Source organism: Mixophyes fleayi, chromosome 4 (genome assembly GCF_038048845.1).
Source record: "Mixophyes fleayi isolate aMixFle1 chromosome 4, aMixFle1.hap1, whole genome shotgun sequence".
Classification (NCBI taxonomy): domain Eukaryota; kingdom Metazoa; phylum Chordata; class Amphibia; order Anura; family Limnodynastidae; genus Mixophyes; species Mixophyes fleayi.
This window is the reverse complement of record NC_134405.1, coordinates 317,387,157-317,401,372: the sequence shown is the minus strand read 5'-3', so window position 1 is coordinate 317,401,372 and position 14,216 is coordinate 317,387,157. Positions and strand designations below refer to the sequence as shown.

Here is a 14,216-nt window from a genome sequence, read left to right as displayed (position 1 = left end):
TTTATTAAGAAAATTGTTCAATTAAATAATTCTAATATTATATGTAACTCTCAGACCTGTGTTCTATGGGCCTGATTCAGAGTGGAACGGAAGCATTAGCATAACTAACAATTGATAAATCTGCATGCAGCGTTAAAGATGCGTCCAGGTCTGTATGAGTAGCAGATGTGTCAGACACACCTTAGGCACTTATGTCCAACTAGCAAACATGTACAAAAACCTTTAATTTTATATGTTACGAATGCAGTTGCTATAAAGCACAATTTAACCTTGAATAACATATTGAATACAGCAGAAAAAGTTCCCAACATGCATACAACATGCATACAACATGCATACAAAAAAATCTATATTTATTAATCTATGGCCGAGTGACAACTAAAGTCTCAATAAGCGTCTAGGAATCATTTGCAAACCTCTAATTAAAACGCGGTTCATTAGTTCGTGTGTTTGTATATTCTATACAAAACTGACATGTATATGAGAAAGAAACACTTCCTATCTGGAAAAAGTCTACATATCACACTGTCCTGAATGTAGCATAAGGCACTGTCTTCATTTCAGCACAAAGGTTTGATCACATTTGCTCTTCAGGAGTTTTGCATGAACAGACTTCAAAATGTCGAGTGTATAGCAAAAAAACCTCACCGGAACTGTAAAAAAACACTCTTGCTTCTCAAAGCCACATTTCAAATACTGACTTTTTAATGTGTTTTATTTTTGTACGGCATTCATCCAGTTTTCACGCATCGAAAAGCTGATGGAAAATGAAAAGACTAACATTCCACTTTATTGTTCTCGGGAAATCAAGCTTTTGACAATAAATACCTGAACATGTTTAAAAATAGTTAAGAGTCACCGAGACTCAGATACATAAGCATAATAGAACTAGCGATACCTGAACTGCACCTTAAAGTGTAATATGTCTTCACTGACACACTAAAGGCTGCCATTTTGTGGGCTCAAGCAATAGTCTCAGGAATACAGCGTTTGGTTTACTAGTAACTTCAGTGACATCAAATGACACAAATAAATCTACATAACTGAAGACACAGTTGAAAAAAATTATATATATGTAATTTTCTTTAAAGAAAAAGAAGAAGAAGATCTAAGTGGAATTCCCTCCCGTTTGCTATGCTAGTACATATTGCTGGTTGTGCCTTCCAGGTACTTGGTAAATGTAGCATGCCAGACTTTAACATGGAAGCAGCGGGGAACTGCTGGATACACGACTTCCCAAAAGAAATGTTCAACATTTATCAGAAAGAAAGGCATAAGAAGTCAACAACATTTATCTTCTGCGGGAATAAAAAACAAGATTATTCTTTTCGACATTGTACAAGCCCAGAATGCATATCCTGCCCTCAGCACAAGATTGTAGTCAGCCTCACATGCTCTTCCTCAACAAAAACGACAGATCTGTAAATTCATGCTAATCCCTTCAAATCTCTTCTGCAACGTCCGATATGGAGCTTCTTCAATTTCATATTCAAAATCCTGATTTATTTTTTTTGTCAGGGCGTCTGTTACCACATGCTGAGAACAAACTTTCACCCTAACGGTGAATACAGTGGCTTTTTTGTGACCATGTTTCAATGCTTCGAGATGCATTCAGCCACGTCATAATACACCTAGAACACCTAAGAATAGGGAGCATTGTGCCCTATGAAGATAAGACAGTTAGGGGGGATTTCAATTTGCCACATTACTGCTGAAAGTAACGCGGCCTGCGCACTATTAATAGTGCGCATTATTACTGTTAGCACGATAATTTCAAGGTTGGATTTTTGCAGAAATCCAGGTTAAAATTACCGTATTAACGGTAATGGTGCGCCGGCCACGGTACTTTTGACAGTAATCCGGCCAATTAAATTCCCCCTTATTGTTCCCCACAGAGCATTAGCTTACACTGTTCAACAGTCATCCTGAATGCTCATTGAATGATGACATATACATACTGTTTTATCTTCTTGGGGAACAATGTTCCCTTTTTAAGGCGTATTCAAGCGTGTTGGGAGACAGCTGAGTGCTCTTTAGAGCAACAGAACATGGTGACACTTCCGTGGCAGTCCTGCTGTGACACCCAGGATAGCATTCCAGGTTGGCAGTTCCCAAAGATTAAGGTCCAGACACTGTGACTTTTTGGGCAGGCCCTTTAAACCGAGCTTCCGACTGTTGATTCAGTTGCCGACATGCCCAGCTGGACTTGCTCATACAGGACCACTCTAAACAGTGGGAAATCGCACCCTAGAATAAGCAGATATGGCAGCTTTGGCACTATGGCACTATCTTCACGGGTTTACCTTTAAGTCTAATGGCCGAAAGAGTCCTTATTAATCTCTTGGTTACCATGTGTGCTCTCTGCACTGGAAACACCTCTGGTCAGACACCTTTAGAGTTGGACCTCGACTAGCAGCAGCGTTCCCTTTGAGGACTTGCATTTTGGGTTTACACAATTGGATACTCTCATCCTTGGTGTTCATCAAGTTCCTAATAGAGAATGCCAAGACAACCGCTTGGTCATGTTCCTCAGCGTATCTATAAGAAAGACTCTTTTTCTCATGGAGCAATCATTCAAGCTTTTTATACTTTACAGCCTGATGAAGCCTCTCTAACTTCCACTCCACAAGTTAATTTACAGACTCTCTTGCTGTGTGTACTTCCTGCTGAACCATGACAAGCTTTTGTTTCAAAACAACAATTTCCCACCTCTTTTCCTCCTTCCTCATAGGACTCTTGCAACGTATGCAATGTATCTTTCAAAGATTCAAGAACCACAATTTCCTGCCCTCTCTGCTGTAATCTCTCTGCAGTTCCTTTAAGAGCCTTCACTGCTTTAACTCTTTCTTCATATAACTCTTGAAACGCATGCAACTAATACCCCATTCATACTGCACCAAAAACCCGGGTTTTTGCAGGGGCACGCTGAAAAACCCGGGTCTTGGTGCAGTATGAATAGTCCAACCCCAAAATCCCGGGTCTAAAATCCCGGGACTTAGACCCAGGATTTTGCGAGGGGTAATTCCCGGGTCTCACCATTCATACTGTAAAAAAAAATGATTTTAATTAATAAAAAATACATAACAAATGTTTACTTTACTTATTTTCAGCCAGCGGTGTCTCCGGTGCGTTGCCGGCTGTCAGGGGGACCTCTGGGTACTAAAATGACGTCATTTCTAATGGACTAGCCGGCAACGCACCGGAGACACCGCTGGCTGAAAATAAGTAAAGTAAACATTTGTTATGTATTTTTTATTAATTAAAATAATTTTTTACACTTTTTTTTTGTAAAACCCGGGTCGGGCAGGTGCAGTATGAACCCGCCCGACCCGGGAATCTTCTTATCTATACTGCCCTGTGCCCCGGCAATATCCCGGTTTAACAACCCGGGATATTGCCGGGGCGGCAGTATGAAAGTGGTATAATTTCTCAAGGACTCAGAAACAGCTTCCTGGGTTTTTATCTTTTCATACTACTGTTGATTTAAATTCTTCTCTAAAAGTTTCACCAAGCAATCATACTCTTCCCTGGCCATATAATCTGACCCAGGTATCACCTGGGATTGTGCAGAGAGCATGAGATTTTTTCCAACTTTATCTCTGCTCTGCAAACTCCAGTGCAGGTTTTGCAATTCATCCTGCTGGGACTGAGTTTCTAACAGTTTGTTATCTTTCTTTTTGACATATTGTATTATTTTCAATCATGGTAAGTAGTCTTTTTTTCAGGTTGGGGTAGTACTTCTTAGGAATCCTTATGTCGTCTTACTCCGTGCCGGGATACTTAGTACCGTTAATAAGTACTACAACAACCAGCAATTTAATGAAGCAATTGCGCCATTAATCTCTGCGGCCTGTTACTCAATGCTGTGAATTTCGGCTTTTTTAAAGTACGCCCCTCCCTACAATTGTCAGATGACCTGTCCTCGGGGGTCTTTGGACAGGTTTTAAAAGTTGTCAAGCATGGTGTTATACGTGATTTTTTTAAACTGTGCACAAATTACTTAATATTTTATGGAATATTTAAGTAATATGTTGCGAGATGATGTAGCACATGCCCTTGTGTTTCTAACTCCCATTGTCCTATAGATTGTAAGCTTTCGAGCAGGGTTCTCTTACCTCTCTGTCTGTATGTATTACCCAGTATTGTCTTATTTATGTTTGTTCCCAATTGTAAAGCGCTACGGAATTTGCTGGCGCTATATAAATAAATGTTGATGATGATGATGATGATGATGAGAGCAATAGAGTAAAAATATGTTTTGTGTTATTTATACATGACAAATACCATTATAATAGAATGTTTTCATGTACACTTATGTATGAAAATGTCTCTTTAAAACGCTCAGAACTGAGCTCTATACATTAAAGATGATGACATGCTTTCACATGAACTGATGCTTCTAATTTATGCAATTTTTTCCGTAATTACGACCAAGAGGTATTTATTGGACAGAAGGAGTTAAGCCGCCCTTAATAAGCCAAACTAACCTAATGCTTTAATTAAAAACTGCAGTTGAATCGAGATGAGATACAAATGACGGTAATTAAGATCAGGTGGTATCTAGAGTACAATTTTATTATTAATCTGAAAAATACCTCTGACTAATTACCGAGGAGAAAATCACCTTGTGGCCTGCCGTGTATATCAATATCACACCAGTAAGTACATAGATAGACTCAATTCGTTATTAAAGGCTGTCAGTGGGAGACCTTTCATTAAGAAGGATTCAATACAAGTCATTTATCACTGACATCTGACCAGAAAGTCGATAAACAAAACAGCATAAGAATTGTGGGGGTAGAGGATTATAATCGTAAAGTAAAATATACCCACATTCATTCATTTTTCATTATCATATTCTTTAAAGTCTTACCTCCTTTACTTGATTAAGTATGTAAATGATTTCTCCAACCAATTATGTTCTTCCTAAAACAACGTATTTACATAACTTTAAATATAGTTTTCTATTGGAGTTTGTATGTATTAATTTGTTGTTTTGCATTTGTTTTTGCTTGTATTTGTTTTTATTTTTATGTTTATTTTACTTTACAGCAATAAGATAACACAATTAATAATATTAATTGCAGTTGTCTTTTTTTTATCACAAAAGGCTGTAAAAGATTAATAGAGGTGATGTAACATTACCTACCAAGATTCATTATCCAAATTTAGATAAACTGCTAAAATTGTACAGTTTGTGAATGGAAGCTCATATGTCATCATGCTAATTAATTATTATTGATGAGTAATATTTTTTAAGCGAAAAATATAGGGTGAAAGCGTTGCCTGCAAAGATAATATATATTATATTCTTTTGACGAAGAGTAACCTTTTATTGTTAATGTATCTATTTGCCTGAAGAAAATATTATATTAAAGCAGATGAGTTTAGGAAAAGAGCAGAGCTTTTTAAGGGTGGCTTTTAAAGATTCTGGTAATTGTAAGTCATCCTATACCCTCAATGGAACCAATTTTTAACCTAATAGATGCACTTTATACAGGAAACCGCATTTTAATGTGCACAAATACAGAATAGATTTTCCCTGCAGGATATTACTTTTAGGCTTTGCACATATGCTCCGAAAATTCCGTAAACTCAGATTCCATTAGCATTAGGTTGTTTCATTTGGCTGCTAATATCTACTATACTTGTCCCTGTCCGAAAGCTGAAGATCTTCCTGAAGCCATCCTCGCTTACACATAATTAGGGGCCACTAAAAGTACAGCCAAACCATTTTGCCCAGTGAAGTCACAGTAGCTCCATCTGCTGCAATCATATTACCTGCTATATTGTCAAGAAGAATAACTTTCTGCATTTTGGAAGTAGAAGTATTTCAGCTTATGAAAGGGTTGATCTGTGGCACACGGTAAAGGAAGAAAAGCTCAGCAAGGGAAAAGGTTTAATATAGGTTGTTTAGAAGTTCTTTAATATAAAATCTCTATATTTCAGGCAGGACCACACTGTGTGCGATTGGAAAAGTAACCCCCTCCCTACCTGGAGCGACAAGAGAAAGTTAGTTTAATTAAACCTACTGAACTTTGCTGGTCTCAGAAGAGATTATATAAAGTTATTATTTCAGATATGTGGTATTGCAGTGAATGGAGCTCAGGTATATATATCCTAAAAATAAAATATAATTGTACAAATAAGTAGTTTAGAGAACAATTACACTGCGTGGCAAGTTTATTAGGTACACCTGCCCCTCAGTATTGACTGCTGAATCAGCGACTACATCATGTGACCAGGTAATGCTATTAGAAGCTGGTACACAGCTAACAATGGCTCATGGGTGGAACATTGAGAGGGAGATTTGGCAAGACAAAACTTGTAAGTGACTCCGAAAATAGCATGGCCCTGGGCACCAGATGTGTCACTGTTATCAACAACAGCAACACGGTTGGAAGTGTTTAGTTGGAAACAGACAATTGCTGATAAGGTACATGGCAGCTGACACTATCATCATCAACATCATTTATTTATATAGCGCCACTAATTCCGCAGCGCTGGTCAGAGAACTCACTCACATCAGTCCCTGCCCCATTGGAGCTTACAGTCTATATTCCCTAATATAGAACACACTCTCACACAGACAGACAGACAGAGACTAGGGTCAATTTAGATAGCAGCCAATTAACCTACCAGTATGTTTTTGGAGTGTGGGAGGAAACCGGAGCACCCGGAGGAAACCCACGCAAACACGGGGAGAACATACAAACTCCTCACAGATAAGGCCATGGTCGGGAATTGAACTCATGACCCCAGTGCTGTGAGGCAGAAGTGCTAACCACTAGGCCACTGTGCTGACACTACTTGTAAAAGAGACCAGGTTACAACGAACACTATGAGGCAGATTCAATCCAGCGCTATAAATGGAGCTTTACGCTCACACAAAAATCCGGATTTCACACGCTGTAACGCGGACAGCACAAACTTGGAGGAGACTCTGATGAGCCATACGCTGCTATACGCTGCTATATGAACAGCATTGGAGGAGATTTCATCGGGACTTTTTGGTGAAACCAGGGGGATCAAAACATATGATCGATGGAAGGAAGAAATGGCTCTATGCTATGGAGTACCAGCTTGGGAAACTCCTGCCCTACATATGCCTGAGGGGTGGAAATAGAGTTTAACCTTATGTGAAGAAGCATTGTTACATCCAGGCCCGGCGCTCCCATTAGGCAAGGGTAGGCACTTGCCTAGGGCACTGGGCTCTGGAGGGCGCCACAGAATGGTAAATTACTTTAAAACTGTGCGGCGACCGCTGACCATACCTGTCACGGCCGCCGCACAGCATTCAGATGCACGGGGAGGGGGGAAGAGGCTATTGCTCATCACCGCCGCCTCTCTGCTCCATCTCCTCCCCTTCACTCACTCAGTGAGTGGAGGGGAGGAGATGGAGCAGAGAGGCGGCGGTGGTGAGACAAGGTAAGGAAAGACGGGGTGAGGGGGGAGGAGGGCGCCGATTTTTGCAGGGGGAGGCGCCGATTTTGTAAAAATGCCTAGGGCGCCATGGACCCTAGCACCGGCCCTGGTTACATCTACAGATAAGCCTTAAAGTTTTTTCATCTGGTACACACACTTTATATTGGTGAGGTGCGGGTGTTCCAGTGTGATCTTGATCTTGTCTACAGATACACCCTTACTGTCTGAGTGTTATATAAATGTCCTTTTTTCTCACCCATTTGGTTGAATGAGATTCTTATTCATGGCACATCTTCTGTATTATCAGTATATACAGTATTATACTATGTGGCGCCCCTCCCTATTTGTTTTATTTTATATATGGATACTATTTATGGATTACATTGAGATTCATGCACAATCTGCGTTTTGCACAGTGACAGTGGACAAAGTGCAGAACAGGTTCCCCCTCCAGACTCTTTGTATCAGTATTTGGGGAGGTCCCCATGGAAGGTTTGGAGGATCTCTCAGGCTCCTTGAGGATGTATAACTCACCTGGAGGTTTGGGGTGACCTCCTGGTAGGTTTCGCTTGCAATCACCTTATGGACTATCACATTAAAAGAAGCACCTTTTTTAGCGTTGTACAGTTTAAACATATTTTTATAACTGCATATATGCCGGACAGACAGAAGCATTTATTAGTTTTTTAAATGTATGTTTTAAATCAGGTCTTCTTTGCGGTCTGGCAGATTAGTATATTGTGCTTGTAGTGAACTGCACTTTGCAATATTGTAACCTTCTGCAGAAGTCAGAACATCTTCACGTTTATCCCATCTCTAATCCTTGTAGTTCATTAACATACGAGACATCCATGGATTTATTTTCTAATTATCCATCTTGCACTGCACAAGAAACACACAGGTCAATATGGATATGGTGCAGCCAATTTACCCATTATGATTAGGTCCAAAAAAGCTACCATATGACCTCTCAGCTAGGTTCGGTAGGCTTGTGACGTTACTAACTAGGAATAATGCAGTTTTAAAGTCTGCTGCTCCACCCATTACTAATTGGCGGCCAGTATGCAACTCAGACAACAAAACCAATTCAATAGAAAGTGATTGTTTATTACATCCATATTAAAATCCATCTACCATTGAGACAAGTTACAAAAGCTGTCTTTCAAGAACCAGACCCAGCTGATGGATTCTGAAGACCATCCTTTGTTTCTCCTATGTTTGGTACATGGATTTTTACTATGGATTGTATAAACCCTCTCTCTTTCTCTCTATTGAACTAATTTGGTATTCTGAATTAAATACAGTGCCTAGGACATTTTGCAAGAACCCGTGACACTATGCTTTATTCCAAGTAACTAGTGAGAAGAGCTCACTCTGTACCTCACACCTCAGTGAGGTCTGTGGCTCCCGGTGAATTGATAGTCTGCATCCTCTTGAATATGGATACAGTCAATAAAATCACTGCCATGTCTAGGAATCATTTACTAACATTGTATGTAAACCATAACAGCCAACCAGATACTTGCTTTCATTCTGTAGACCAGTGATGGGCAACATGAAAGACTTTGGGGGTCACATGGTACGGACGGATAACCTTCAAAAGGGCCACACATTACCCTTAATCTCGATAATGAGTTAAAACAAAACATTTAATCAGAGACAGACGCCTACATGTAATATATCAGCAGGCATTATAAACAAGTGCTACAGCTATGTCTGAGACATTTCCTAGAAATTCTCCAACATTCCCTAGAGATTCTGGTCCATGTTGACATGATAGAATCACGCAGTTACTGCAGATTTGTGTTCATGTTGCAAATCTCCGGTACCACCACATCCCAGAGATTCTCTATTGGATTGAGATCTGGCGACTGTGTGTGGTCATTGGGGTAGACTGAACTCATTATCATATTAATGGAACCAGCTTGAGATGACATGTGACATGGTGCGTTCTTCTGCTGGAAGTAGCTATTAGAAGATGGGTAGATTGAGGCCATAAAGGGAGGCAACAATACTCAGATAGGCTGTGACATTTAAACAATGCTTAATTGATATTAAGGGGTCTAATGTATGCCAGGAAAGCATTTCCCACACCAGTACACCATCACCACCAGCCTGCACCCTTGTCACAAGGCAGGATGACTCCATGGAGTCATGTTGGTTACACCAAATTCTGGCCTTAACATCTGCATGTTGCTGCAGAAATCAAGAATAGACAGACCAGGCAACTGCTGCTGCTGTAGCCCATCCACTCCAAGGTGTGCGTTCAGAAATGCTCTCCTGTATACCACTGCTGTAACACATGGTTAATTGATGATTTCCTGACAGCTTGAACCAGTCTGGCCATTCTCCTCTTACCTCTCTCATTAATAAGGTGTTTTCTCCCACAGAACTGATGCTTATTGGATATTTTTTGTTTTGCGCACTATTCTCTGTAAACGCTAAAGACTGTTGTATGTGAAGATCCCAGGAGATCATCAAATCACCCTGTCTGGTCCCAACAATCATTCCACGGTCAAAGTCACTCAGATGACATTTCTTCCCCCTTCTGGAGTTTGGTCTGAACAATAACAGAACCTCTTGGCCATGTCTGCATGCTTTTTTAGACAATGAGTTGCTGCCATGTTTTGATTGGCCGCTTAGATATATGCATTAACGAGCAGTTGTACAGGTGTAACTAACAAAGTAGCCACAGTGTGTGTGTCTGTATATATTTATATATGTATATCTATATATCTAAATCTATACATAGATATATATATGTCCTAAAACATACTAGCAGGTTAATTGGCTGCTATCAAAATTGACCCTAATCCCCCTCTATCTCTCCGTTAGGGAATTTAGACTGTAAGCTCCAATGGATGTAAGTGAGATCTCTGTAGAGCGCTGCAGAATCAGTGGCGCTATATAAATAAATGGAGATGATGATGATGATATATATATATATATATATATATATATATATATATATATATATATGTATACATACATACAAGTTAACCCGTGCATGATACTCATGCATTCTAGTCAAATCAAGCTACTTAAGGTGTTAAAAAGGTTCTTGTCATGCATTTGGGCAATAGCCCAGGCCTCAACCACCAACCACTCCCCACTGTCACCCCCGGCAACCACCAACCACTCCCCACTGTCACCCCCGGCAACCACCAACCACTCCCAACTGTCACTTCTCCTTCAAGAGATATATATATATTTTTTTAAAATCTTTATAAACACTTTTAACAATTAACAAATTAAATTAACAAATTAAAAACATCTTAGTATACCAAATTTCAGCCCTTTCTGATTTTTTTTTTCACACACACTAAGAATTTAGTAGGTCAGTGTATAACTCTGCCCAGCGGGTGGTGCTGCAGCTTGGTTTTATTTTTTCCACACACACACAGACAGACTAACACACGCCACTAGACATTTATATTATAGATATATATACACACACACACACACACACACACACACACACACACACACACACCATTGTGCGCTTATATTGGTCATTTACCAATCTGCTTGGTGCATGGGAACCTTAAGGAGCACATTTACTTGTACCTAACACATTATATATATATACAGTATATATATTTTATCATCAGTGCTTCTTGCAACAATATCACTGCAAGCTTTTTGTAGATCCATCAAAACTACTATTTTTTTTTGTATTATTAATAGATTTGTTTTGTTTATCAAATCTCCAAAGAGCAGACAGACAGTTACTCCTTGAAATAATTTGTCAAACAGAGAGTGAGCGATAAGATTTGAATTAAGAGATTCCTTTTCAAATTGTCATTTTAACAGAGATGCCATCGTTATGGGAGTTCAATCACACTGACAACCTGCTTTATAAACCTCTATCACTCGATGTAATTTAAGAGAACTTGAAATAGATTCTCATGGGGTTTCAGAGAACCGAACTTAGTCTATAAGGAACTGTGATCTTGTATCAGTTAAAGGGACTATCACACCGCAGATACCTATTTAATGCTAAGTTGCCTGTTGCCATGGCTACAGGAGGTAAAGATTCTGGACAGAGGGCATTCTCCATTAAATGATAAGTCCACCTTTTGTGGAATTGAGCTATCTAACATAAGCAGATCATACGGATCAATCTTATAATGGAAATAAATACCTAGCGCCCCAACTACCGTATCGGATGCCTGACATCATGGATTTTTAAAATCCTAGTGGGAATATTTTCAGCAGAAAGAAACACAGAATACAAATTTTAAAAAAACAACTACTTGGATGTCTGGAGGCACAGGTGCATTCCTAAAATAAAAATAAATAAAAAAAAGACAGTTGTTGTCAGCGCTTATCCTTAACACTGCATATCTGTGTGTATCTAGCAAAATGAAAACATGAGGTACTAGTTCATTTTGTGATCCAAACATTTAAGCCTGCATCTCAAGGGCACCTCATTGTATGTAGGTCCTACACTGACCTATGTGCTCCAAACACCATTAAAATGCGCACTCCTAAAATAATCGAGGAATAGAAATTTCTCAGCCGAATTGCTATTGTGGATGGCTGACTTTTTATTTTCCGTTTTTAGCAGAATCCTAAGAATGTATTTGACTTAAGCAATGCTGAATTTACTGTGGTTGACCGTAGATGCACAAGCAATAGCTTAAGACAAAAAAAACCCCAGCCATTTGCAGACATAATTTAAAGTGCCTTGCCCACCCCCATGTTGTAGGTATTTAAAGATTCAATATTCTGCAAAGAACTTGTCAAAAAGTGCTAAAACATATCCCCCACTTCATCCACCCTAATTTTGGTAGGAAAGTTTTCCCCATGACCTAAATGTTGAGATGTCAGAAGAATAAAACATTTAAGGTCAGTAATTCTTGGAGTCTGATCACTGGGGTGCCAACATTGAGCTAAGGGAACCAATTGGGGAGATGAAAAATAGGGGCCATACAAACCCTTTAAATGTGCATAATTTAAAAAAATATTTGTTACAAGAATGATCCTTCATATTACAGTAGTATGGGGTAGTTAGTAGTGGTAATCGTGCTGTTTTGATTTTTGTAGTGTATGTCCATATTCATTTCTACTGAATGGGCATTATTACAGGTTTAGAAGGTGCAATTTGTACCTTGGCAAAACCATGTTGTGCATTGGGGGATGGTGGGGGGGGGGGGGGAGGTAGCAAATTTAAAATGTGTGGAAAGATTTACAGTTAGGAGTCAGGAGCCTCCTACTATATTTCAGTGTAAAAAAAAAGCAGACCGCTATTTGTGTGCTACATACAATAGCAGCCGGTATTTCGATAAATTTCCCTATATGATGAAAAAATACAATTCCATTTGCAGCCCTGCTCTTGCATTGCAGCATTGTTTGACCAGGTGCAAATTTGCTCAATATGAGTAAAAGTTAAAAAAATAAGTACCTAGAACTCGCAATCTATCCGCTCCGACAACCACTTCCTTGTCGTTTGCTGAAAACAGCAGCTTCCCTTCATTCGACATCACCTCCAGACTATTCCCTCTTGCCTGAATACCCTCCGCCGCTGTAAGGAAAAGCAATAACAGCATTAAACAATGAATGTGATCTTATGCTCCCACTTTATACATGGGAAAATTGCATAGAAAAGCACAGGTGTTATCTACTCTCTGCTGCTCAGTTTCCCATTATCATAGTGACTAACAGTGTCGTTAAGGGGGGATTGGAGGGAGAAGATAGAAACAGCTTAGAAAATTGAAAATAAAATTGTAGAAAGAAATCTAATTAATTGGACAAAAAAAACTAATCTTTTAATCAAAAGTATAAACAGACTTGACATCTATGTACATTTTTATCTACCCTCATCCAAGGTGTTATAGTGGTATCAGCAATCCCCTACACTTTAAGTACACTTAAAATAAATAAAATATTCTAACTAATAAACATAGACAGATTACACATTAATATATTAAAATATTTAATTCAAAACTATGCTATCAGAGTTATGTCACCTGTGGTGTGAAATATATAATTTGTCAATCAGCTCCGGTGACTTATGTCATGAGAAAATCTTTGACGTTGGAGATTACCGTTGGTTACAACCTTATCATCCAAATTACATATTTTTTATATATATATATATATATATATATATATATATATATATATATATATATATATATATATTTTATTAATCTTAATTGAAACATTAGGTGCATCTTAATATAGTATTATATATATATATTTATTTGGACTGGTTGGCCCCTTGTACACCGTTGTGTATGGCAATTGTTGTGTTCCTATACATTTTGCAAATGGGTGGGTCTAATAAATATATAATGAATGAAACAACATAAGCTGATAAACATGTAGTTATAATAAAAATGGACAAAGTGAAACTTTTTTATAGTTTTAATATATGAAATCAAGTTCTTTTCCATCTGTGTCTTAGACACAGCTCAATGACTTATGTGTATCTTCCAAAGAAGCAGAATAATTTATTCTACTCAATGCTGATTTATGTACAAAGGAAAATTAGGCTTTGTGGAGACCTCCTGAAACCATTGGAAAAGTTGGAAGTGATTTACAATTCCTGCCACTCTTACCTGTGACCAGTTGGGTGACAGGCTTCATATCCTGGTTGAGAATATTGAGAGTTATATTTCGATCCGACTGAAGGTATAACTGGCTTCCCTGCAGGCATGACAAAATATGGGGAACAGATTAGCTTCCTGAAAATTTACAGTACCAAATGAACACATTAAACATCGGAAATGGCTCACAGTTTAATCATTTAAATACCCAGGAGGCAGCACGATCTAATTCATGCA

General features: G+C 38.7%; 1 protein-coding gene across 10 annotated transcripts in view; it reads right to left on the bottom strand.

Moving 5' to 3' along the window:
- SGCD (sarcoglycan delta) overlaps nt 1-14,216 on the bottom strand; it is a 495,352-nt gene that overhangs the window by 32,595 nt on the left and 448,541 nt on the right. For all 10 annotated transcript variants that reach the window (XM_075210130.1, XM_075210140.1, XM_075210133.1 and 7 more), the window contains 2 exons: nt 13,992-14,079; nt 12,833-12,952 (listed from right to left, as the gene is read on the bottom strand). In XM_075210130.1, the coding sequence (XP_075066231.1) occupies nt 12,833-12,952; nt 13,992-14,079 (208 nt within the window). The remainder of the gene's footprint in view (nt 1-12,832; nt 12,953-13,991; nt 14,080-14,216) is intronic.